Source organism: Mustela nigripes, chromosome 14, assembly GCF_022355385.1.
Source record: "Mustela nigripes isolate SB6536 chromosome 14, MUSNIG.SB6536, whole genome shotgun sequence".
Classification (NCBI taxonomy): domain Eukaryota; kingdom Metazoa; phylum Chordata; class Mammalia; order Carnivora; family Mustelidae; genus Mustela; species Mustela nigripes.
In genome coordinates this window covers 37,787,496-37,814,453 of record NC_081570.1, presented here as the reverse complement: position 1 = coordinate 37,814,453, position 26,958 = coordinate 37,787,496, and the positions used below count along the sequence as shown (strand labels likewise).

The 26,958-nt window shown below is 36.0% G+C and overlaps 1 protein-coding gene across 5 annotated transcripts in view; it reads left to right on the top strand.

Moving 5' to 3' along the window:
• The window catches only part of SPATA6 (spermatogenesis associated 6), a 137,258-nt gene that overhangs the window by 22,978 nt on the left and 87,322 nt on the right, over positions 1-26,958 (top strand). For 3 of the 5 annotated variants that reach the window (XM_059374667.1, XM_059374665.1, XM_059374668.1), the window contains exons 4-5: positions 19,950-19,991; positions 21,018-21,142. In XM_059374667.1, coding sequence (XP_059230650.1) covers positions 19,950-19,991; positions 21,018-21,142 — 167 coding nt within the window. Of the gene's footprint in view, positions 1-19,949; positions 19,992-21,001; positions 21,143-26,958 lie in introns of all 5 variants that reach the window. The other 2 variants (XM_059374669.1, XM_059374666.1) reach the window with 2 other exon arrangements.

The window sequence follows — 26,958 nt, the reverse complement described above, 5'->3', positions numbered from 1 at the left end:
TTTACTAGAAAAACCAAGTCCTTTAGAACATCCTTTAACTTGGATTGACTGATTGCTTCCTTAAAGGGCTGTTGAGTTGTTTATTACTGTATTATGTAAACTGATAATTAGATCTAGAGGTTTGATTAGATCTAGAGGTTTAATTTTTGGCAAGAATCCTTCAGAGTTGATTCTGTGTACTTGTTGTAAAATATCAAGTTGTATATGAGTCTGATGGTCTTAAGTTTAGTGATGTTAAAATTGATGATTTAGCTCCAGGCAGTACCAGCCTGATTCTTCCATTGCAAAGTTCCTCATCAGTCTTTCCTCAAGTAACTTTGAGATCTGTCTTTTAAGTAGGGATTACAAAGTGTGATTTTCCTAATATTGTCACTTTCTGTATTTATTAGCTGGAATTCCTCTGTAAAAGAAATCTTCTTTATTAGCAATTTGTTTACTCTGAAACATAGTTCTTCAAGAAAGCCAGAGTCATTCTTCTCTTCTTTCCTTATAGTAATAGCTTTAGTGAGGCATAATTTGCATATCACAAAATTCATCATTGTAATTGTACTTAAATGATTTCTAGAAAATTTATGCAGTTGTGAACCATCCTCACGATTCAATTTGTGATACTGCCATGACCCAAAAATTTCCCTAATGGTCATCTACCAGCATTCCTTATGGCCACTTCCCATCCCCAACAACCACAGATCTATTTTCCCTCTTTGCCTTTTCTAGAAATTTCATGTGTATAGATTCATATAATATATAGCCTATTGTGTCTGGCTTCTTTCACTTAAAATAATATTTTTGAGGGAGAAGGGGGTGGGATTATGGACACTGGGGAGGGTATGTGCTTTGGTGAGTGCTGTGAAGTGTGTAAACCTGGTGATTCACAGACCTGTACCCCTGGGGATAAAAATATATGTTTATAAAAAATAGAAATTTAATAAATAAATAAATAAATAAAGTGGGTCTTTCCACTAAGCCATAAAAAAATAATAATAATATTTTTGAGATCTATCCATGTTGTTTTATGTATTAGTACTTCATTCCTCTTTATTGACAAGTTAGTATTCTATTGTATGAAATTTATTTCCCTTTCCAAAACTCCAAAACATTGGAGTGAAATTAAAGATCAGCTAAAAAAAGCAAATGAAATGACACAGCATGTTTATAGATCAGAGATAGTTCATGAAGGCAGTTCTTCTAAAAATTTTTTCTACATTTAACATTATTTCTATTTTATGGACATTTGGATGAGCATTGCATTATTTCTAGTTTTTGGCTCTTATGAACAGTATTGCTATGAATATATGGCTATAAGATGGATTGTATAATATGTATAATGTTTAACTTTTTAAAAGATTTTATTTATTTATTTGCGAGAGAGAGTGAGACAGTGAGGGAGAGCATTAGGGAAGAGGAGGGGCAGAGGGAGGGGGAGTAGCAGGCTCCCTCCTGAGCCGGGATCCTAGGGCCATGACCTGAGCAGAAGGCAGACAATCAACTGAGCCACCCAGGCGCCCCTGTGTTTAACTTTTTTTTTTCTTTCCATTTTTTAAAAATTTAATTTCTTTTCAGTGTAACAGAATTCATTGTTTATGCACCACACCCAGTGCTCCATACAATACGTGCCCTCCGTAATACCCACCACCAGGCTCCCCCAACCTCCTACCCCCCACCCCTTCAAAACCCTCAGATTGTTTTTTAGAGCCCATAGTCTCTCATGGTTCATTTCCCCCTCCAATTTCCCTCAACTCCCTTCTCCTCTCCATCTCCCCATGTCCTCCGTGTTATTTCCTTTGCTCCACAAATAAGTGAAACCATATGATAATTAACTCTCTCTGCTTGATTTATTTCACTCAGCATAATCTCTTCCAGTCCCGTCCATGTTTCCATGTTGCTACAAAAGTTGGGTATTCATCCTTTCTGATGGAGGCATAATACTCCATAGTGTATATGGACCACATCTTCCTTATCCATTCATCCATTGAAGGACATCTTGGTTCTTCCCACAGTTTGGCGACTGTGGCCATTGTTGCTATAAACATTGGGGTACAGATGGCCCTTCTTTTCACTAAATTTGTATCTTTGGAGGTAAATACCCATAATGCAATTACAGGGTCATAGGGAAGCTCTATTTTTAATTTTTTGAGGAATATCCACTCTGTTTTCCAAAGTGGCTGCACCAACTTGCACACCCACCAACAGTGTAAGAGGGTTTCCCTTTCTCACATCCTCTCCCACACACGTTGTTTCCTGTCTTGCTAATTTTGGCCATTCTAACTGGTGTTAGGTGGTATCTCAATGTGGTTTTAATTTGAATCTCCCTGATGGCTAGTGATGATGAACATTTTTTCATGTGTCTGATAGCCATTTGTACGTATTCATTGGAGAAGTGTCTGTTCATATCTTCTGCCCATTTTTTGATATGATTATCTGTTTTGTGTGTGTTGAGTTTGAGAAGTTCTTTATAGATCCTGGATATCAGCCTTTTGTCTGTACTGTCATTTGCAAATATCTTCTCCCATTCCGTGGGTTGCCTCTTTGTTCTGTTGACTGTTTCCGTTGCTGTGCAGAAGCTTTTGATCTTGATGCAGTCCCAAAAGTTCATTTTCGCTTTGGTTTCCTTTGCCTTTGGAGACATATCTTGAAAGAAGTTGCTGTGGCTGATATCGAAGAGGTTACTGCCTATGTTCTTCTCTAGGATTCTGATGGATTCCTGTCTCACATTGAGGTCTTTTATCCATTTAGAGTTTATCTTTGTGTACGGTGTAAGAGAATGCTCGAGTTTCATTCTTCTACATATAGCTGCCCAGTTTTCCCAGCACCATTTATTGAAGAGACTGTCTTTTTTCCACTGTATATTTTTTCCTGTTTTGTCGAAGATTATTTGACCATAGAGTTGAGCGTCCATATCTGGTCTCTCTACTCTGTTCCACTGGTCTATGTGTCTGTTTTTATGCCAGTACCATGCTGTCTTGGTGATCACAGCTTTGTAGTGAAGCTTGAAATCAGGTAACGTGATGCCGCCAGCTTTATTTTTGCTTTTCAACATTTCCTTAGAAATTCGGGGTCTCTTCTGATGCCATACAAATTTTAGGATTATTTGCTCCAGCTCTTTGAAAAATACTGGTGGAATTTTGATTGGAATGGCATTAAAAGTATAGATTGCTCTAGGCAGTATAGACGTTTTAACAATGTTTATTCTTCCTATCCAAGAGCATGGAATGGTCTTCCATCCTTTTGTATCTTCTTCAGTTTCTTTCATGAGTGTTCTATAGTTCCTCGAGTACAGATCCTTTACCTCTTTGGTTAGGTTTATTCCCAGGTATCTTATGGTTCTTGGTGCTATAGTAAATGGAATCGATTCTCTAATTTTCCTTTCTGTATTTTCATTGTTAGTGTATAAGAAAGCCACTGATTTCTGTACATTGACTTTGTATCCTACCACGTTACTGAATTGCTGTATGAGTTTTAGTAGTTTGGGGGTGGAGTCTTTTGGGTTTTCCATATGAAGAATGATGTCATCTGCGAAGAGAGAGAGTTTGACTTCTTCATTGCCAGTCTGGATACCTGTTTAATTTGTATTCTCTTCTCTTAAGTTTCTTGGGCTCTGTCCTAGCTTTCTGGTTTCTTGGGCTCTGAACCCTGGGTGGTCAGTTTCTATAGTTCTTACAGGTTGCCAGACTACCGTCTTTGGGACTTACCTTAAACCTTTTGAATTCACCAACTACTAGAATGGGCTAGCATTTGCCCAGTTTCAGCTATTTTTCTCAAATTGACCTGTGGTTCCCAGTGAGCACCTGCTGGCTATTTTGGGGATCTCTTCCCAGGTCCTTTAGATTGCCCCTTACTTCCTTCTGCTTCCCTGAATAAATAGATGGTGATATCCATGGGTTTTGTGACTGTGAGTGGTTTGTAGAGATATCTTATCACCTTACTTTTTTTTTTTTTTAAGATTTTATTTATTTGTCAGAGAGAGCGAGCGGGAGCGAGCACAGGCAGACAGAGTGGAAGGCAGAGTCAGATGGAGAAGCAGGCTCCCTGCAGAGCAAGGAGCCCGATATGGGACTCGATCCCAGGACGCTGGGATCATGACCTGAGCCGAAGGCAGCTGCTTAACCAACTGAGCCACCCAGGCGTCCCACCTTACTTTTTTATAAATGTTGTCCATAGGTTTATGGTTTTGCTATGTAATTGCTGCGTCTGTTTTTATGAGGGGATTTGGGAAAACAAACTGGTGCTTCTGCTTTTATTTTCTGCTTTGTGTTTTTGTTTCTGCCTTTAATATTAGAGGATGTCATCAAATTATTGGCCATCTGTTCATATTTGAAGAGCAGAAGACTAGTATGCTTTTAGAAATTATATGCCAAAGATGCCTGGCACTACTAATTACTGAATCTGTTGGGGTTCCTCCTCGATGGAGATTGTCAGTATGGACTTTCAAGTTAAGATAATTTCTCTGGGTCATCTTATTGGAAAACTTAGGATTCGGCATCTTTTTATGTCTTTTCTCTTTAGCTGGTCATGTTCAGTAGAAAAATAAGTTATATCTTTCTCCTAGAGGCTATAAACTTGGCTACTACTGATTTTAGAACCTTGTGGAAGAACCAGCTGTGGTAAAGTATCAATATGTAGCCCGGACTCTTCATCTACCTGTTTTCAGATAGTACCCCTGCTATCAATGATATCTGCTGTTTCCATTCCAAGAACAACAATGAGCAGGACAAGGATGACTAATCTTCCCTCTTGCCTCATCTTCCCTCCCTCCCTTCCACCCTTTTCTCCCTGTCCCACCCTCTCCAAAAAATAAACTTCAAAACTTACCTGCTTGGGTATGAGGAAAGACAGTTTCCTAGCAGTGTACACTGGAGGAAGGATTTGGGTTTTTGACTGCTTCTTAAACTTTCAGCTGCTCTGGCTTTTAGCCCCATTGATTCTGTCATTTCCAGAGGTACCTGGCACCACCAATTACTAAATCTGTTATTACTAAATCTGTTAGGAATTCCTGAGTATAACATTGATTGCTTCTAAGATTTCCTGTCTATTGGCTTAAGATCCTTTCTCCTGTTAACTCAGTTACCACTTCTGTTCAAATTGTTTCCTCTCAGGTTTTGCCATTGAGAGAGAGAGAAATAGAGAGAGAGGGAGTGTGTGTGTGTGTGTGTGTGTGTGTGTGTGTGTGTTTAATCTTTTGTTTTTTTATTGAGGGTTCAGAAGGGAACATAGCTAATGTGTATGTTTAACCTACCATGTTTAACTCAAGCATCTATTTATAGTTCTTTGAAATATTGCAGTGTGAGGGATGCCAGGGTGGCTCAGTTGATTAACCATCTGCCTTCAGCTCAGATCATGATCCCAGGGTCCTCAGATCAAGTCCCATGTTGGCCTCCTTGCTCAGTGGGGAGCCTGCTTCTCCCTCTGCCTGCTCTGTCTGCCACTCCCCCTGCTTATGGTCTCTCTAAAAAGTAAATAAATAACATCTTAAAGAAGAAAAAAAAAGGAAATTGCATTACAGTGTGAATACCTGTGTAATCAGAAGAAATAGAGCATTTCTAGAACTTATATCACCCTTAATCACTATTTCCTCTCTATTTCACAAAAGAATTTCCATTTTAATGTCTAATATAATTTAGCTTTGTGTATTTTGGAACACTAAATAAATGGAGTCATACTGTGTGAATTCTTTTGTGCCTGACTTTGTTGCTCAGCATTTTGCTTGAGAAATTTATCTGTGGTGTTGTAACTAATCCATTCATCTTTACTGCTGTATAATATTTTATTACATGACTCTACTCCAATTTATTTACTCTGTTCTTTGTGGACATTGATGGGCATTTAGGTTACTAGTTTTTGCTAATATTTTAAAAGATTTTATTTACTTATTTGACAGAGAGAGAGATCACAAGTAGGCATAGAGGCAGGCAGAGAGAGAGGGGAAATCAGGCTCCCGATCAAGCGGAGAGCCCGATGGGGGGCTCTATCCCAGGACCCTGAGATCATGACCCAAGCGGAAGGCAGAGGCTTAGCCCACTGAGCCACCCAGGTGCCCTGCTATTTTGAATAATGTTGCTGTGAGCATTCCTGATTACATGACTTGGTGCTCATGAGCATGCATTTCTATTTGGTGTATACATAGAAGTAGAATTGTAGTGTCTTAGGGTCAACATGAGCAGACATTGCCAAACAGTTTCAGTGTTGTTCTACCAGTATACACTCTGCCATGGATGAAAGTAGTTCTCCATGTCTTTCCCAACTCCTGGCATTGCTGGACTATTTCATTTTAGTTATTATAATGGGTGAATAATGGTTTTATTGGGCATTTACCTGAAGACAAATCAGGTAGACCAATTCTTCATTTATTTACCAATCTTTCTGGACACCTTTTTATAATATATGTGAAGTGTTTTGTTCATTTCTGTATCAGATTTTCTTATTAATTTGTAGGAATGTTCTATATTTTCTAGTTACAAATCCTCTGTTAGTTTCCTGTGATGCAGTATCTTCTACTCTGTGGCTTGCATTTTTTATCTATTAGTTGTTCTTTTGATGCACAAATTACTTTTAAGATAGCCTAATTTAATAATGTAGTTTGAGTTATTAATTTTTTCTTTATGCTTAGTGCTTTTTTTTTTTTTTTTTTTTGGTCATGTTTAAGAATTCTTTTTTTTGGGCGCCTGGGTGGCTCAGTGGGTTAAGCCGCTGCCTTCGGCTCAGGTCATGATCTCAGAGTCCTGGGATCGAGTCCCGCATCGGGCGCTCTGCTCAGCAGAGAGCCTGCTTCCCTCTCTCTCTCTCTCTGGCTGCCTCTCCGTCTACTTGTGATTTCTCTCTGTCAAATTAATAAATAAAATCTTTAAAAAAAAATTTAAAAAAAAGAATTCTTTTTTTTTTTTTTAAGATTTTATTTATTTATTTGACAGAGAGAGATCATGAGTAGGCAGAGGCAGGCAGAGAGAGAGAGAGGAGGAAACAGGCTCCCCGCTGAGCAGAAAGCTGGACGTGCAGGGCTCCATCCAAGGACCCTGGGATCATGACCCGAGCCGAAGGCAGAGGCTTTAACCCTCTGAGCCAGCCAGGCACCAGACACCCCATGTTTAAGAATTCTTCATTTATTTACCAATCTTTCTGGATACCTTTTTATAATATGTGTGAAGTGTTTTGTTCATTTCTGTATCAGGTTTTCTTATTAATTTGTAGGAATGTTCTATATTTTCTAGTTACAAATCCTCTGTTAGTTACCTGTGATGCAGTATCTTCTACTCTGTGGCTTGCATTCTACTCTGTGGCCTACCCTATGTTATGAAGATGCTCTTCTATCTTCTGTCTTCTAATCTAAAAACCTTATACCTTTACTTTTTACATTTATATTTATACTTTACCTGGATTTCATTTTTATCTATGGTTTGAAGTAGGGATAAAATTTCATTTTTATTTTATATATGTGTGTGTAAAATGCTATTTGGCGAAAAAACTTTTCTTATTCTCATCACTCTATAATGTTACTTTGTCATAAATTAAGTGCCTCCATATATGCAATTTTTTTTCTAGAGTCTCTGCCCTGTTTCATGGGTCTGTTTGTCCATTCTTGCATATATACTATGCTTTCTTAATTACTGTAGTTTCAGTTTTGATATCTGGTAGTTTGAGTCCTCCAGGTTTATAATTTTTGAAAATTATCTTAGCTATTTTTTTGTGTTGTGTCTAATGTACTAATTTTAACCCTGTGTACTCATCAGTGATTAGTGACATCTGTGTATATCAGTAATGACCATTCACCAAGACTTAGTGTTTCCATTGCCGAAAAAGGTTTCTGTGTGCCTCTACCAGTCAGTGCTCCCCTCAAAATAATCACTATTCTGACTTTTATCAACATTGATTATTTTTGTCTATTCTTGACCTTCATATAAATTAAATCATAGAATATATTTCTTTGATATGGCTCATATCTGTGTGAATCATCTGTGTTGTTTGTCTCAGTAAACCATTCTTTTTTATTGCCCTTTGGTATTCCACTGTATGACTATACTATAATTTATTCATTTTTCTATCAGGATTGTTTTTGGTCTTGGATTTTGATGAATAAAGCTACTATGGGTATTTTTATAAATATTTTGGTAACCATATATATTCATTCTCTTGGTGTAGTCTTAGGAGTAGAATTTTTGGGTCATAGATTAGGTATATAATTAGTTTAGTTAATAATGCTTAACAGTTTCCCAAAAGTAGCTATAACTATTCCTAGTTGTTTGGTGTATTGGACATTGTATGTGAAAAATTGTAGAAAAAAATGGGGGCATGGCATCATGCTATCTTTCTCCAGATAACTTTTCTTTGCTTTTATTTACCTGTTCTAGGCTGCAAGTAACTGGCAATCCTTGATCATATCAGTCTGATGTCACTAATTAAGGTCATTTGAAGCCAGGTTTCAGTCCTTGTCAAAACCAGGTTATTTCCAGTTCATCTTTGTTCCTGGGCCCTTTCAGGAGCTTAAGTATAAAAAATGTATGAAAATCTCTCCTTGTTGGTAAGCTCTACAGTCATATTTTGCTTCTAGGTCTGCAAGACCATCAAAATCTCAGCTGAATTTATCAAGTTCTTCATGTGGAATTAACAGATGCCCTTAGAGAGAAAAAAACTCCAATATCTGGTTCATCCTCCTGGATTTTTCTTCTTCTCCAGGATTTTGGCACTGTAATTCTTCACAGCCTTATTTGCTTCTCTGTGCTTTCAAGCAGATTTTAAAAAATAGTTTGACCAGATTTTTAAAAAATCTTCTTAGTAGGATGATTGGTCTGCTTTGTATAAATTGCCATTGTCAGAAGCAAAAATCTGTTCTCCATTAATATCCTTTCTACCTTCATCCTGTCTCTGTGTACTCTCCCATTTCTTTTTTCCTCCATTATGTCTGTTTATTCTAAGTGTATATTATTTGGCTGATACTGTGTGGTTAATTATTAGAGCTTTCTGTAATCATATATTTTTTAAAGATTTTATTTATTTACTTGACAGTGAGACAGAGAGCACAAGCAGGCAGAATGGCAGGCAGAGGGAGAGGGAGAAGCCTTCTTCCCCCTGAGCAGGGAGCCTGATGCGGGACTCGATCCCAGGACCCTGGGATCATGACCTGAGCCAAAGGCAGACATTTAATGACTGAGCCACCCAGGCGCCCCTGTAATCCATATTTTAATTTGATATACACATATTCATATTCCTACATGTTAGTTTTGTGGATGTACTTAGAATCATGTTTCAGGGTCTAAGATAAATCTCTTTGAATTTTAATTTTAATTGTACTTTGGGACAAGTGGCATTTTTACATTATTCATTCTTCCCATTTAGATATGCAATGTTTATTGACTTATTTAAATTTGTTTTCCTTCTGTCTATTACTAAGGTTTTGGGGGGATATATGTGTGCACACACGCACCTGTGTATGTATGTATATGTGTGTGTACTTGCCATATAGATCTTATGTTTATTTTGACTGTTATATATTCTGTGGCTTTTGGGAATAAAGCTTTTACCCAATTTTCTTTTCTTTTTTTCCTTCCTTTTGTGTGTGCGCACACGTGTGTGTGTGTGTGTGTGTGTGTGTGTGTCTGATATACAGGGAGGTGACCAAAAAATATTTATCTCATTTCCAATCATTTTGCTGAACTTTCATATCGAGTCTGATGTCTTTTGTTCTATTTAAAATATTTATTCATGATTCATTTAAATATCTTTAAAAAATATTGTTAATTTGTATTGAAATTTGAGCACATGGCCTATAATACTACTACTTAGAATTTACTGATATTTTTTCCCTGGGCATCTAGGATAGAGATCAAATAAAAACATGGCATGGGTGCTAAAAAAAGGTATGTTCTCTCTGTGTTGGCTACAACATTTGAAACTTTCTGTATCTTATTTTACCTTATATATTTCATTAAGCCAGATATTACATCGAGGCTGACATACAGGAGATTCTTCATGAAGGGTCATAGCTAACATTTGCCTTCCTGGCTTTTATTCTAGCTGAGTTTGGTGTTGCTGATTGACCCTCATGACCTTCAGATTGGTACCAACATAAGTTGCTTCTCAGTGCTACCTTTTAGTCTTTTTACTTCTTGGAGAATTTCTTGTCTAATTTCTCTTATAGGATACTCCAAGCATTTAAACTTCAACATTCTTAAGATGAATAGATGACCCTACTTCCTACATTGCCAACCAAAATTGAGGTTATAGTAGTGATCTACCTTCCTTGTCCTAAGTCACCTACATTATTAGTCATTTTTATCTTATTTCTCCTGGTATTAGAGTTTTTCTGCTCAGTGTTTTTCTATCTGCTTGTCCCCTTACCTGTCTCCTTATGCCATCTCTAGTGTCTTGGTCACTAGATTCTTTTTTTAAACAGATTTATTTATCTGAGAGAAAGAGAGAGAGCACATGCATGCGAGCAGGGCTGCGGGCAGACAGAGTGAGAGAAACTCAAGCTGACTCCATACTGATCGCAGAGCCCAAGGCAGTGCTCAGTCTCACAACCCTGAGAGCACAACCTGAGTCAGAACCAAAAGTCAACGCTTAACTGACTGTGCCACCAAGCACCCCTCAGTCATTAAATATTTTTAATTCCTCCTGTATCTTCAACTTCTCTCTTTTTGTGAACGCTCACCCCATATAAACATGCTGTATATTCCCATCTTAAGAAAATATATTCCCTGCCTTCATACTCACCCCCATCTAGCTACTGTCTGATTCTTTATTTTACTCCTCATTCAAAATACAGTTTCCTCATCTAACATTTGTATTGTAAGTCTCACTTTTTAGTTCCAGTAGCTGTAAAGGAAAACAGTACAGACTTTGAAGACCATTAGAGCCAAGATAAAATCTCAGCTCAGGAATTTAGGATCTTTGGAAACCTTAACCTTTAGGCTCTGTGTCTTATCTGAAGGGGAGCACTGACTTCTTAAGGTTGTTTTGAGGACTAGTGTGAAGCTCATAGAAACTTAGTTCTGGCAAACAAGATATTCTCTAGATGGTAGTAAATACTACGGTTATTTTGACTACCCTTATCCTTTTTTTAAAGGTAGATTTTCTGGTTTGTAATCATGTTTTTCAAGTAGTTGAGGTTGTAGAATAAGTGACCTCAGGAAAATACAGTGTTGGTATGTATAGAAAATTAAGACAGCTTATCCCAGTCTTGTTAAATGTGTTTGATTCTAACAAAATTCATTTTATTTTCTAGAAGACAGGACTTTTCTTGGTGGTCAAGAATTAGAATTATTTTGAGTACAATAGATCAAGTTTCTTAAAAGCCTAGCTCTTATTTTAGCACCACGTTTAGCATTAATCCTTTTCTGTTTTTCCGCCTATTGGAAAAGGGATGAAAAACAGCATGGTGTAGTCATAGAATGTGCAATGTGATTCAAGGGATTATAGTAAAGTTCTCTTACACAAAAGTTGCTTATCCACTGACCTATCATAAGAACTGGAATTTTTTTCCAGCTTTTTGATTGCCTATGCAGACTCCGTAACTCCGAGAGAATATAGAGGATTCAGAAATAAATCAAATATAGGCCCATTTTAGTAAAAGAAGAATGAGACATATAAATAAATAAGCAGAATCTTTGCATAAGTGGATTATGTACTGGATTGGAGGAGATTAGAGCTGTTGTATGAGGCAGTCACATGGAAGTTGATATTACTCAAAATTATGACAAAGTCCTGTGTTTGAAGGGAACGTATTTCGTCTTCAGTGAAAAGTGATAGGGACCAGAGGTTTAGAAATTGTAATAAGAAAGAAGATGAATGGTTGACAAAATCAGATGATAAAGACTAAAAGGAGATGATTAATTTCTTGGTAAGAGTTCTCCTGTAAAAACTTTTTTCCCCCCAGTTTTATTGGGAAATAATTGGCATACATCATTGTATCAGTTTAAGGTGTATAACATGATGGTTTGGCTTATGTATAATGTGAAACGATTACTATGTTGGGCTTATTTTATTTGTTTTATTTATTTTAGAGAGGGAGTGCGCACACCTGAGTGTGCACTGAGCTGAGTGTGTGGTTGGGAAGGGCAGAAACAGAGGGGAGAGAGTATCTTAAGCAGACTCTGTGCTTAGTGCAGAACCAATGGGGGGCTGGATCCCATGACCCTGAGATCATGACCTAATTGAAACCAAGAGTCAGCTGCTTAACAGAATGCACCACTCAGGCCCCCCTACCATGAGAGGTTTAGTTAGCATCCATTATATAGATACAATACAAAGAAAAGGACAGAAAATTTCTCTTGTGATGAGAACTCTTAGGATTGACTCTCTCAACAGTATTCCTGTATGTCATACAGCAGTGGTAATGGCAGTCATCATTTGTACATCACATCCCCAGTACTTACTTATATTTATAACTTGACCACCTTCTTCCATTTATCCTTCCCCCACCACCTGCCTCTGGTAACCACAAATATGATCTCTTTTTTAGAGTTTGGTGGGGTTTTTTTCTTTTTGTTTCTAATTCCGTATAGAAATGAGATCATAGAGTATTTGTCTTTCTCTGTCTGACATATTTCATTTTGCGTAATGTTTTCAACATCTATCCGTGTCATTCCAAATGGTAGGATTTCTTCTTTTTTATGGATGAACAGTATTCCATTGTATAATTTCTTCAGATTTAGTGGAAAAGGCAGAAGAGAACTTTAACAAAACAGTATAATGGGAGTTTTCATGGTGATGCTTTTAGAGCACACACACAACTTTCTTTAATCAAAAATACTTTAAAAAACCTTTTTATTAAGAGAAAATTTAATAAATATACAAAAGTAAACAAAAGAGAAAAATAGACACCCCTGACTTATCACTCAGTTCAGTAGTTATCAACTCATGGCTAATGTTTTATATCTATCTCCCCCCTTCTTTTAGAATATTTTGAAGTAAATCACTTTTTTAAATTGCTTTTTTTTTAAAAGATTTTGTTTATTTAAGATAAAGAGTGAGTAAGAGAGAGAGAGAGAGAGAGAGCATGAGTTGAGGGAGGACAGAGAGAGAGGGAGCAGCAGACTCTCCATTGAGCAGGGAGCCTGATATGGGGCTCGATCCCAGGACCCTGGCATCATGACCTGAACTGAAGGTAGATGCTTAAGTGACTGATCCACCCATATGCCCCTATACCCTTTTTTAGATCATCACTTTTTTTTTTTTAGATTATTTTGAAGTAAATCTCAGACATCATATGACTTTATCTATAGATACCAATATCTAAAATGTAGGTTTTGGATAGATAGCCTGTTTGTTTGTTTGTTTGTTTGTTTGTTTTTGAGCTTCTTGCCATGTTTTGGTATCAAGGTTTTCCTGAGCTTATAAGACAAGTTGAGAAGTGTTCTTTCTTTTATGGCCCTTGAAAGAGTGTGTATAGGGGCACCTGGGTGGCTCGGTGGGTTAAAGCCTCTGCCTTTGGCTCGGGTCGTGATCCCAGGGTCCTGGGATCGAGCCCCACATCAGGTTCTCTGTTGGGTAGGGAGCCTGCTTCCCCGTCTCTCTCTCTGCCTGCCTCTCTGCCTACTTGTGATCTCTGTCTGTCAAATAAATAAATAAAATCTTAAAAAAAAAAAGAGTGTGTACATAATTGGCATATTTTCTAACTTAGAAGTTTGAAAGAATTCACCAGTGAAGTCACTGACTTAGTGTTTTGTTGTCGCCGTTGTTGTTGCTGTTGTTAGGTTTTAACTAACAAATTGTGTGTATCTCTACATATATATATGTATATATATGTGTGTGTGTGTGTGTGTGTGTACACATACATATACACATATGCATGTGTGCATATATAAAAAGCCATTTCATTTTTCTATATAGAAGTTTTAAGTTTTCTTTTGGTAGAAACTTGTTTGTTTTTTTTTTAATAAGGAAGATCATTTTGAAGTAAACGTCAAGATTGGATCAGATATGGGTATCTAAAATAAAGGAACAACTTTACCTCACACCAAAAAATACCAGTTTCTTACCATCATCAAATATCCACTCAGTTAACATTTCGCCAATTGTATTATAATTGTTCAGTCATTTTTGTTTGAATTATGATTCAGATCAGGTACCTTCAATACATTCAGTAGCATGGATGTATTCATAATGTCTTATTAGAATTTTTGAATATCTCTATCTCTTTTAATTCCTGATATTAGTAATTTGTGTCTTCTCTCTTTTCTCTTGACCAGTGTTACTATGTATTCATCAGCTAATGAATTGAATCTTTTATTATTTTGATCCTTTTCTTGGACGATTTCTCTCTTTTCTAGTGCAGCCAAGCCAGAAGGGTTTTTTTGTTTATTTTGTTTTGTTTTACTTTATATATTATATATTATGTCTTTGTAGTTATTTTTTATATATTATGCCTTTATTTGTATTTTTGTTTTCTATCTTTATATGTCCTTGTATTTTATGTGTGTGTCTTGCAAGCAGATTTGAAAATAGTTTTCTTTCTTTAAAAATACAATCTGAAAAAAATTTTAAATAAAAATAAAAATTCAATCTGTCTTTTAATTGGCTGATTTAGACTTTTTCTTACAATGTGTGATATAATTATAGAAACTGGAAACAGGCCATTAGTTATCAGGGGTTAGGGATGGGTTTGGGGAGGAAGGTGGGTGTGATTACAGATGTGATGCAGCCCTTCTGTATCTTGACTGTGGTGGTGAACACAAACCTACAGATCCAACAGAAGTATATAGACCTAAATATAGGCACACACTCACACAGAAATGAATACAAATAAAACTGGAGATATCTAAAAAAAACAGTGGATTGTATCAGTGTCACTGTGGTTGTGATATATTTTACTATAGTAGTCCCCCCTTATGTTGGGTTTTGCTTTCCATGGTTTCAGTTACCTACAGTCCAGTAGCACATGATCCTCCATCTGACCTGTTATTGTCAGAAGGTCAATAGTAACCTAACACTATCATTCACCTCACTTCAGTAATACCCTAACAATCATTCACCTCACTTCATCTTATCATAGTTATTTTATCATCTCACATCATCACAAGAAGAATGGTGAATACAGTACAATAAGATATTTTGAGAGAGGGAGAAAGATCACTTTCACATAATTATAGTATTTGTTATAATTTTTCTATTTTATTATTACTTATTGTTAATCTCTTACTATACCTAATTTATAAATTAAACTTTATTAAAGGTATGTATATACAGGAAAAAACATAGTAAATATAGGGATCAGGGCTGTCCATGATTACAGGCACCCACTGGGGATCTTGGAATATATCCCCCACAAATAAGAGGGGACCATCGTGTATTTTTGCATTGGGGGAGAATGGGTAAAAAGTATATGTAGTATTATTTCTGTCTTGCTTCTTACTGCATGTGAATCTTCATCTCAAAATAAAAAGTTTACATAAAAATGTATTTACTGATATATTTTGGTTTAAATCTACCATAATATTTACTTTTTATTTGTTCTGATTATTGATTTTTATTGTTCTTCTTTTTTTCTTCTATTTTCTGCTCTTTTATTTCTACTCTTTCATTAATTTGGAAGTACATGTTCTTTACTATTTTGTTTTTTTCAGTGGTTACCATAGAGATTGAACAATGCATGCTTTACTTATCAAACCCTAATATATATATTTTTATATTTACCTTTTCTAGGAGTGGAGAAGCTTAAAGCTCCTTGACTTCATTTATGTCCCTTCTAGATTTTATGTGTTTTTTCTGTCCTGCATTTTAGATTAGTATGCAGTTAAACTACACAAAATATTATTGTTATCGTTATATCAGCATCATCTTTTCACTTTACCACTGTATTTTGCCTTTTTGGTTGTTCTTTATTTCCTTTGTTTTTGAGCTTCTTTCTCAGTTTAATGCTTTTTTTCTGAAGAAAATTCTTTCACAGTTCCTTTCTCGGTGGTCTTTTGGTGATGGGTTATCTTTTTTTTTTTTTTAATTTGAAATGTCTATTTTTTCTTAATTTTTGAAGGGTAGTTTTGCTGAACTTGGAATTATTGCCTCCTAGCTCTTAGAACATACTGATTTCATTCCCTAAGTTTTTGTTGAAAAATCATCTGTCAATTTTATTGTTATTTTGTTAAAGGTATTCTCTCATTGTCCACTGGCTACTTTTAATATCTTCTCTTACGTCTTTTTTTCCTGTAGTTTTACTTTGATGTGCCCAACTCTGCATATATTTGTTTATGTATGTGTATGTATATTTTAAAATATATTCCACTCAGTGTTTGTATCTTGATATCTTTCTTAAAATAAATTCTCCGGCATTAACCTTTCAAATATTGCTTTTGTCCCTTTCTCTTCTTTCCTTTTACAAATCCAGTTACACATTGTCAGACCTCTTACTGTATCCATTTTTCCCCTTTTTTTATGTTCTCTATCCTTTTCGCTTTCTGTGTTTTACTCAAGGTACTTGTGTCTTCTAATTCTGTTGAGCTCTCCAGGGTCATTTATAATCTGATAAATATACCTGTTATGGGTTTTTTTGTTCTTTTTGTATTTTTCAGTTTAAAAATGTCCCCGTGGTTCTTTATAATAGTTTCTAGTTCTCAACTAACATTCTCAACCTTGCATTTTATTTTATTAAATGCATTAAGCATATTTTAAGACCCAGTCTGATAGCTAATTTTTCTGGATCTCTTGTTGACCTGTTTTTGTTGTCTGTTACTTTTCTTGTTTTTCTATCCCAGTTTTCATTTTTCCTGTATACTTGGTCAGTTTTCATTGATTGTCAGACTTCAAATGTAAACATTTTTGCAATAATTTAAAAGCTTAGATGATAGTATTTTCTTTTAGAAAAGATTTATGATTGGGATTTGGCAGATATCTAGGGAGCATTAACAATTCTGGACCACCTTTATTTGGACAGGATTTCGGATAATTCAAATTTAGCCCTTAGTTCCTAGTTGGCTGTCCTGGTTCATTTGGGTTGCTCTAGTAAAATACCATAGACTAGGTGCCTTATAAACTATAAAAGTTTTTTTTCTTACAGTTCTGGAGGCTGGGAAGTCTCAGATCAAGGTGACTGGTGTTTGGTGAGAGTTCCCTCTCTATTTGTAGATAGCCGTCTTCTCTCTGTATCCTCATGTGACAGAATGAGAAAGGAAGCTCTCTGGGGTTTCTTTTTAAAATCTCATTATAAGGATTTGCCCTACCTCTCAAAGGCCTCAACTCTAAAAGCACATTGAGGACTAGGATTTCAGTATATTAATTTTGGGGAGAATATAAGCATTCAGTATATAGTGTTGGCTATCTATTTTTGGTTTACTCTTTACCCTTGTAGTTTATCTTTTCAAGATCTAATCTTACAGCCTAGCCAGTTTGTTAGGCCATCATCTCTTACCAGCATACCTCCCCTCCTGCCTCTTTCCAAGGGCATGAAGGGCACGATACTCCAATTTTTCATCCTTTACTTCATGAATTTATCAAAAGCTATGTTCAGCTTCTCAGTCTCTAAGCTACCTCTATCGGGACTGTCAGATATCTAAAAAGAAAAGCAGCCTCAAATGCCTCAAATTATTTCTGTTTCCTTCTTCTATTGAGTTTCAGACATTGTGTTTTTACTACCTTTTTATGTCTCTCGTGCTTTCATTGTTTACCTTTTTAAGTTGATTTTTGCAAAAGGGTTATTTTTCAAACACCTGATCTCTCAGATTACCCTGCTATGTTCTGCTTAAAGCTTTTGAACTTTTAGTATAGTCTTTTATAGCACTACCTGTAGTGCCTTCATTGTACATGTGGCTTGTAGTTATAATTTATTTGTGTTTATTTCCTTTAATGTTTATATTTTCAATGCAATGTAAAGTTCTTGAGGAAAAGAGCCATATCAGGTTTTTTATGTTTTTTACTTATTCCAAATTATAACCTATAGAAACTATTTAATATTTCTTCATAAATAGGACACACTGGTATTGGGTCAAACGATTGAGACTTTCCTTGGATGATAATGGCAGAATTTAAAGAAAGAAAGAGATGATGCCTTTTTCATGGGTCCTGGAAGGGGAGACGAGACACAGTTCATCTTCATCTTTTATTCTTATTTTTATAAATGTATTATAAAATACTTCAGGTGTATTAAAAATACAAGGAGGTATATAATATATCCTGTTTTCCTCACAGCACTGCTTAAGAAATAAGACATAATTTATATTCATAAAGATATATAGAGAGCCCAGAAATAGACCCCCTCCAAAATATAATCAACTGACTTTGATAAAAGAGCAAAGGCAATACAGAGGAACAAAGATAGTTTTTGTTGCTACAACACTTAGGCATCCAAATGAGATAAAAGGAATCCAGATACAGACAATATACCCTTAACAAAAATTAACTCAAAATGGATCATAGACCTAATTGTAAATGCAAAACCATAAAACTGTTAGAAGATAACATAGGAAGAAACCTAGATGACCTTGAGTACAACAATGCCCTTTTAGGGGCAACTCCAAAGATAACATCCATGAAAGAAATAATCGATATGCTGGATTTCATTTAAATTAAAAATTTCTACTCAGAGAAAGACAATATGAAGAGAATTAAAAGATAAACCACAAATTAGGAGAAAATATTTATAAAATGTTGATAAAGGACATTTATCCAAAATATACAAAGAACTTTTAAAACTCAATAATAAAATAACAAGCAACATTATTTTTAAAAATGGGCCAAAGACCTTAAAAGATACTTCATCAAAGAAGAAGATGGCAAATAAGCATATGAAAAGATGCTCCATACCATATGTCTCTGGGGAAATCCAAATTAAAACAAGATAACACCACATTACTAGAATGGTCAAAATCCAAAATACTGACAGCACCAAATGTTGATGAGGATATTGAACAACAAGAATTCTTCTTTTATATTCTTATATATTGTGGGTAGGAATTCATAATGGAACAGCAATTTGGAGACTCTCTGGTGACTTATTACAAAACTAAACATATTCTTAACATTTAAACCAGCAACTACCCTTTTGGTATTTACCCAAAGGAGTTAAAAACTTACGTCCACATAAAAACCTGAACAAGGGTGTTTAGAGCAGCAGTTTTAACTACCAAAACTTGGAAGCAACCAAGATGCCCATAGCAGGTGAATGGATTAATAAAATATGGTACATCCAGACAATGAGTATTATTCAGCACTTATAAGAAATGAACTATCAAGCCATGAACAACATGAAGGACACTTAAATGCATGTTATTGAGTGAAAGAAGCCAATGTGAAAAACCTGAATACTGTGTGATTATAATATGACATTCCAGAAAAGGCAAAGCTATGGGAACACTAAGAATATCAGTGGCTGCTCGTGGGAGCAAATTGGAGTGGAGGAGAGAGATGACCAGGCAAAGCATAGAGGAAAGCCAGGAAAGTGAAAATACTATGAATGATACTGTAATGGTGGAATATGTCATTATGCATTTATTTGTCTAAACCCAGAGAGTGAGCCCCAGGGTAAGCCATGGACTTTGGGTGACTATGATGTGCCTATGGTGGCTTATCCTTATTAAAAAAAATGTGCCATTCCTGTGAGTGCTGTTGATGGTGGGGAGGGTCTGCCTTTGTGGGGACAGGGATATGTGGGAAATCTCTGTATTTTCCTCTCAATTTTGTTGTAAACCTGAAACTGCTCTAAAAAGATAGTATTAAAAGAAAAAAAAATCAGAAAAAAAGCCCAGAGAGATCAAAGGGATAATCTCTACTATTGATTAATAAAGCCCTAAGAGACAAAGCAACCAAAAAATATACATAGTATACTAAGATATAAACATACATAAACATAAACATGTGCTAAGATATATACATAAACAAATAAATAAATATATATATAAAAAATAAACATATAAACATATATAAGCATATATAAACAGCAATTACTTTGACTTTTAGATACTCTCATGATAAAGTAACTAATTTTTGTTTATTGTTAATTTGTTTAAGGAAATTTTTCTTTAAACTTTCAGATGATACAGCATTGTTTGAGTTGATTCAACTAGTTCCACCAGGTACTGTATTATATTTTGATAAGGTAATTGATATACAAACCCATGTCAAAGAATGCTTTTAAAAAATACATATTTTTCCCTTCTTCCCAAATTAAGAACAATGTTGAGTTTCTCGTATTGGTCCACTGTGCACAAATACATAAATACATAAAGATTGACATAAATTGTGTTGGGCTATATTGTTTTAAGTTGAATAAATAATAATAAAGAGAAGTGGGAAATTGTATGCTATTCTCCTAGCATATTTTGTGCCATTCATAAAAACTGACTTTGCGTTTTTGTGATTTTCCTTAAACTATATTTTTTTGCTTATAAAGTAATTATCTTTGTCTTTGTGTGTTGAGTGTTACTGGGAATGGGGGGGGGGGTGGAATAAAACCTTAACTATTTAGTAAATATTACAAATTTCCAGGGTAGGTAAAATTAAAATTGAGATATGGAGGATAGCTTGATTTCTGTTATTTACTTCTGTGATTTTTAGGAGAATTCTATCTTAAATAATTATTCTGTGTGAAAAATGGAGAGTTATGTGTTACTGAAATTTAATAACCTTAAAGATTTTGATTATTACATATATACCTAATTTGTGTAACCACAGATTCTAGAAAATACCTTCATTTTTTTTCCAACATGTAACCTAGTGCCTTATAAGGGCAATTAGAAAAGAATGAAAGATAGAAAAAATTTATGGAGCTGATCATTACATTTTAGATTTGTAAATGTTATAACAACTTGATATGTTTACAAGCACTTTTTTTCCTCTGGAACACATAGGTACTCACAAAATTTACATGAATATCTCCCTTCTATAAAAAGGGGAGGGAGAAGTAGTAATATGTACTACATTTCTGAGTAAGGAATCCATTTAACATAACTTTCTTTTAATTTTTATTTCATAGAAAAAAAAAAGGCCCTGAAGCAGAAATTTCAGTAAGGCATCAGGCACTATAAATACTGTACTTGATGATTTTATTTCTAAATAGAATATTTTGTTATAATTTGAATCATAGGGTATCTTTCTTGTAGTGGGTGAAACACTGTCTACATATGATGAAAATACACGAGATTTCATGTTCCCGGGTCCAAACCAAATTTCTGGACACCATGATTCAAACCGCCAGGTTACCATGAGGAGGATTTCTGGCCTTCGAGTAAGTGCTTACAATTTTCTGAATCAATCTGTGATGTGGGATCATTGTCAAAAACCACCACATATGCTTTAATACCTGAAATGTGAAGAACTAATTCAGAGTTTAACTTGGTTCAAAACATAATTTTTTTATGAAATTATGATGTTATTTTAAACATACTGAAATCTGAACAAAACCCATGCATCTTTCATCCAAAATTAACAAGCATTAATTTGCCTTATATCCTTAAGATTTTTCTCCTCTTTTTCTGCCTCCCACCTCCCTACTTTCCATGTCTGTCTCTTCTTTCTTCTTTATTGTTCTCGCAAAAGAAAGACCAATAAACATTTGAAAAGATGCTCAATTTCATTAGCATATAGGGAAATCCAAACTAAAACAACCTGATGATTTCATTCTTATAGCCATAGGGTTGGTAAAATTTAATAAAATCTGACAATATTAGAAGTGTGAAAAACTCTTACATGCTGCTATGCCATGTAAGTTGGAACCACCACAATTCAGAATTATCTAGTAAAGGCAAAGATTCTCATAGCCTCTTGCCTTATAGGTATGTAACATGAAAATGTATTCTCTCTGGTATACTAAGAGCCTTCCTAGGGATGTTCATTGATAGCATTGTTCATAATAGTGAAAAATCAAAATGATTTAAATGCTCATTAGTAAGAGTTTGGATAGATTAATTGTTGTATGTTCATGTCATGGAAATATACATTTATATGCCTAAAAGTGAAAGCAGCACTGTGACAGCCAACTCTACCATCCTTTCCCCCAACACCTTTCAACTTTCGTTGGGTGATTTAAAAATATATTTATCCCGGAAAATGTCTTCTGCTTAGAGAAACTGAGAGAAGACCCTGCTATTTCAAAGAAGAAGAATAGCAAAAGATGTCTAGGTTGAAATAATTTGGACAAACATTTTTTTACTACCTTTATAAAATGTTAAAGCTGTATGAGTAAGGAAAGTGGGGTGATCCATGAGCCAATATGGTGAATTAAATACTTTTCCCTTGGGTCTAGGTTTATGATATACTCTGTTCTGGGAAATAGGAATTTCAGCTTGCTAGCAGTGTTAAAGTTGACTAACTAGCAAATCTATGAAAATATACTTCCTTTGGGATATTATCAGTGTCTATTAGCCATCTTCTGTATTATAAAAATCTTCAAAGAGTGTTTCAGCAAATGTATGGAAGCTTGCAATGAAAAAAATATGATTTTAAAATTATGGTGTTTTGAAAGTAATTTAAAATGCTGTATTATACCAAATTGGCAATATAAACATTGAAGTATGGACCATTAATAAGTATCTTCTTCATTTTCTTTGGGTTACTTTTATATACATTCAGGTGTTGGATTACTAAGGCAAAAAATACACACACACACATAAATATATAAATTAAGACTTCTGGTAATGGTGGTTTGAAGAGGTTGTAATTCCTCTCTCCATAAAAAAACAGGTATAAAACTGGACAAAATTATCACAAAAAACAATTTCAGAACACCGGAAACTAACTGGCAATAACTACATTATACACCTGAAACTAATATTGCACTGTATGTTAACCAACTGGAACTATATTAAAAAAAAAAAGTGTTTATGCTTAAATAATGGCTAAAGCTTTGGATAAAAATGGCGGCCGCATGGATCTTCTTGCCTGGGACAGCTCCCATACCCTGTGAGGCCAATGAGAATTGTAGCTTCACCAATCCTGGGGTTGGGCGGAAAAATCAGAAGCTCTGCTACCAGAGAGGTCAGAATCAATTTTGAAGGGTGAGACTCCCTTCAAAATTTGAGCTCCCCAAATCCTCTGCATTTCCTAAGTGATGGGGAGCAGTAAAGGTGTCTTTTGTTACGTTAATGAGGTGACTTTTGGAAAGCTTCTCCGTAACCTAAGGATGGGGGCTGGTTGCCAGGAGGAACAACCCTGGTATTAAAGGGTTAGGACTTTAAGACCCTTGAGGCTGGAGATTGCATTAAAATACCAATGGCCAGTGATTTAATCAATTTTGCCTATGTAATAAAGCCTCCATAAAAAACCAAAGGGCCTGGGTTTAGAGAGCTCTTAGGTTGCTGGACGCATGGAGGCAGCTCCTGGGAAAGTGGTTTCCCTGGGGAAGGCATTGCTCCATGTCCCTTCCCACATACTTTGCTCCATGAATCTCTTCCATCTGTCTGTTCATCTGTATCCTTTATCATATTCTTTTGTAGTAAATTGGTAAACAGTAAACAATTTCCTGAGTTGTGTGAGCCTCTTTAGCCAGTAAATTGAACTGGGGTGGCAGTCACGGGGACCTTCAAATTATACCCAGTTTGTCAGGAACACAGGTAATAACCCAGACTTGTGATTGCATCTGAAGTGGGGTAGGCACAGTCTGGTGGGACTGATTCCTTAACCTCTGGGATCTAATGCTATTGCCAGGTAGCTGGTGTCAGAACTGAGTTAAATTATAGGACCCCTACCTGGTGTCACAGAGAATTGTTTGGTGCTATTGGAAAACCTACACATTGGAATTGGTGTCAGAATCGTAAGGACAGGCAGTGTGTCTTCACTGGATTTGGATGCAGGTGGTTGAAGAAATGCCATAGCTTTGATAGGCCAATGGCAGTTTCAACTAGAGGGAACAGCCAACTAGAGGGAGCAGCCCATCTGCCAAAAAGTTCACAGAATTAAGGGAGCAATAGAAAGGCTGAGATAAGCTCTCCACCCATTCCTGGCTGACTCTGAAACAATGTACATGCCACGAGACCATGAGTGCCCAGCAAAAAATGAAATTCAGTAGAAATTACAGACCTGACTATCTTTGAATGTATTCCCCAAGCCACATACAGATGATCAACGAAGAGTGGAACGTTTATAGGTAGATTGGATGACCACCAAGCCATGTAGACAACAGGTGAGATTCCTAGAAAGAATGGAAGAATCAAAAGATACGGCACATGTAAACTCAAGGGCCAAATGGCAGATAAAAGTCCAGTCATATCAATTATTCTATTTAAATGTGTAAAACACTCCCATCAGTAGTTTATTGTCCTGGCAGATGACAGTGCACCCTTCCTCAGAATTCTTGTGACATCTGTCTGAGTCTTGAGCCCATTGCTGTGGCAAGGGGTTCTTCTGGGATTAAATCTTGGCACTCTCGCAGACTACCTGACTAAACTTGAGCAAAGCACTATCATATGAAGATCTCATAGGGCTGCTGGGTACATTAATGAAACGTAAATGGTTATAGCAGTACCTGGCATGGAGAACACTCTGAAGTATGAGTGACATGCTGATGGCTGTGGAGATGATTACAGCGCTGATGTTAATCCCCCTTAAGGCTGTGGACTCCATACAAACAGCATCTGTGGCTTTCTCATCTTTGAACTTAACTCTTAGCACAGTACTTTGCATGAAGTAGGTACTTAAATGCCACTTGATTGAATTGAATGAATGAATCACATCTTACAGACTTCATAGAGGAACTGACACTTGAGATGGAGTCTAATTAATTTTATGTGTCAACTTGGTTAGGTTATGGTGCCAAATGCTAGTCTAGATGTTACTGTGAAAGTATTGTGTAGATGTAATTAATATTTACAAGCAGTTGACTTTAAGTATAGGAGATTACTATTGACAATGTAGGTGGATCTCACCCAATTAGTTGAGGCCTAAAGAGCAAAAACTGAGGTTTCCTGAACAATAAGGAATTCTGCCTCAAAACTGTTATGTAGAAATACTTCCTGAGGGGCACCTGGGTGGCTCAGTCGGTTGGGCATCAGCTTTTGGCTCAGGTCATGATCCCAGGGTCCTGGGATTGAGCCCTGTGTGGGGCTTCCTGCTCAGGAAGGAGTCTGCTTCTCCCTCTCCCTCTTCTTCTGTGCTTTCTTTCTCTGTCAAATAAATAAGTAAAATCTCAAAAACAAAAAGAAAGAAGTGGCAGGGGGTGGGAGGTTGGGGTACCAGGTGGTGGGTATTATAGAGGGCACGGATTGCATGGAGCACTGGGTGTGGTGAAAAAATAATGAATGCTGCTTTTCTGAAAATAAATAAATTGAAAAAAAAAACTATAAAAAAAAGAAATTAAAAAAATTTAAAAAAAATACTTCCTGAGTTTATAGCCTGCTAGCTTGCTTACAAATTTCACACTCAAGACTGCAATAACAACTTTTGTCTGATTTGCCAGCTTGTGGATTGCCCTATGGATTTTGGGCTTGCCACTCTCAAAATCACATGAACCAATTCCTTAAAATGAATCAATCTCTTCCCCCCATATATATACTATATACTAATATAGTATATTACATGTTAGTTATATATATGTTCTGTTTTCCTGGAGAACCCCAACTGATACATACTAGTTTTGAAAGCTCAGTGAAAATAATAGCTAAAACACTGAGTATTTGCTATGTGACCAGTGATATGTATGGGGAAGGGTAAAGTGATAAGTTGTAATCCAGGCTATGGTAGTTATAAAGTATGTCCACACATGATTTGTTACTTCTCTCTTCCAAAGGCAGAGCTAGTTCCCCAGACTATACTTAGTAACTATAACAGATAAAACGTGGTGAAGTGACAGTATTAGACTGGAGACCAGGTCATTAAATGCACTGTGGCTTCCTCCTTGCTCTCACTCCTTTATCAGTCACTTTGGGCTAAGCCAACTGCCATGTGTGAAGACACTCAAACACCTCTATAGAGAGGACAGAAGCTGGAAAGGCTTTGCTAGAATGTCTGTGAAATCTTGAAAGGTCTTGAAGAAATTCAGATGTGTGTTTGCAGGAAAATAAGGTAAATGTTATTGGAAATTAGGGATAAAAGGGTTCCTTGTTATGTAATGACAGAAAGTTTAGCCACACAATCACCTGCAGTAATGTGGGAAGGAAAGAAATACGAAATGGATGGTGTGTCTAAGACTTTGTGATAGAGAGTTAGAGGGTCTGCTTGGTTTTCTCTTGCTGCTTTATAGCAAAATATAAAAGGACAGAGATAAGCAAAAGGAAAGGCTGTTCAGCAAAAATGAGTTGGAACTTACTGTTCCTAAAGATTCCCAGCCTTTCCTGATGGCAAATAATGCTAAAATTAATGAATGACTTCCAAAGAAAAATCATCCCAGGCACTTTTGGGAAATTGTGGTCTGACAGTGAAACCAAAGGCATAACTATAAAACCCTTCATTAAAATCTCAGAAAGATCCAAGATGTTATCTCAGAAAATAATTTAATCAAACATTGATTTTTTTTCAAAGATGCTTAAGGGCAGTCTCAGCAGAAGCCAAGTGTAGAGAGGGTGTAGCTCATGTCTAATGGAATAAACTTTAAGTAAGATTCATATGAGAACCAAAAATTTTTTTAAGAGCACTATATTGGTAGAAACACCACCAGCTTGGTCTGAAATGCAGAGAGATCTCACAAAACGAATAGGCCTTTGAACCCTCAAAATTCTGTTGACAGGACTCACACTCAGAACATTGTGCAGCTCCAAACATGGTCTACTTCTCCTTGAAAAGGAATAATAATGCAAAGATCAGGAGCAAGAGCCCAGAGGAGCCCAGAGGATAGTTATTTCTGGGCAGGAACAGGACCAAATTTCTAATCAAGGAACTTCTAACGTTCTCCTGGCTGTATTTTAGAATTTCTATGGGCCAGTGATTCCCATCTGATTCTTAATTTCTCCCTTTTGAACAAGAATATCTGGAGTAATTACCCTGCACTTGCCGCATGTGTGTGCTTTGGGTACGTGTGGGGCAGATAATTTGTCTCTGTGGTTCATAAGTCTTCTAACTCTGAGGGAACTGTATTCGAGAAACTATCCTTAAAAAACCACATCGAAGGAAGCT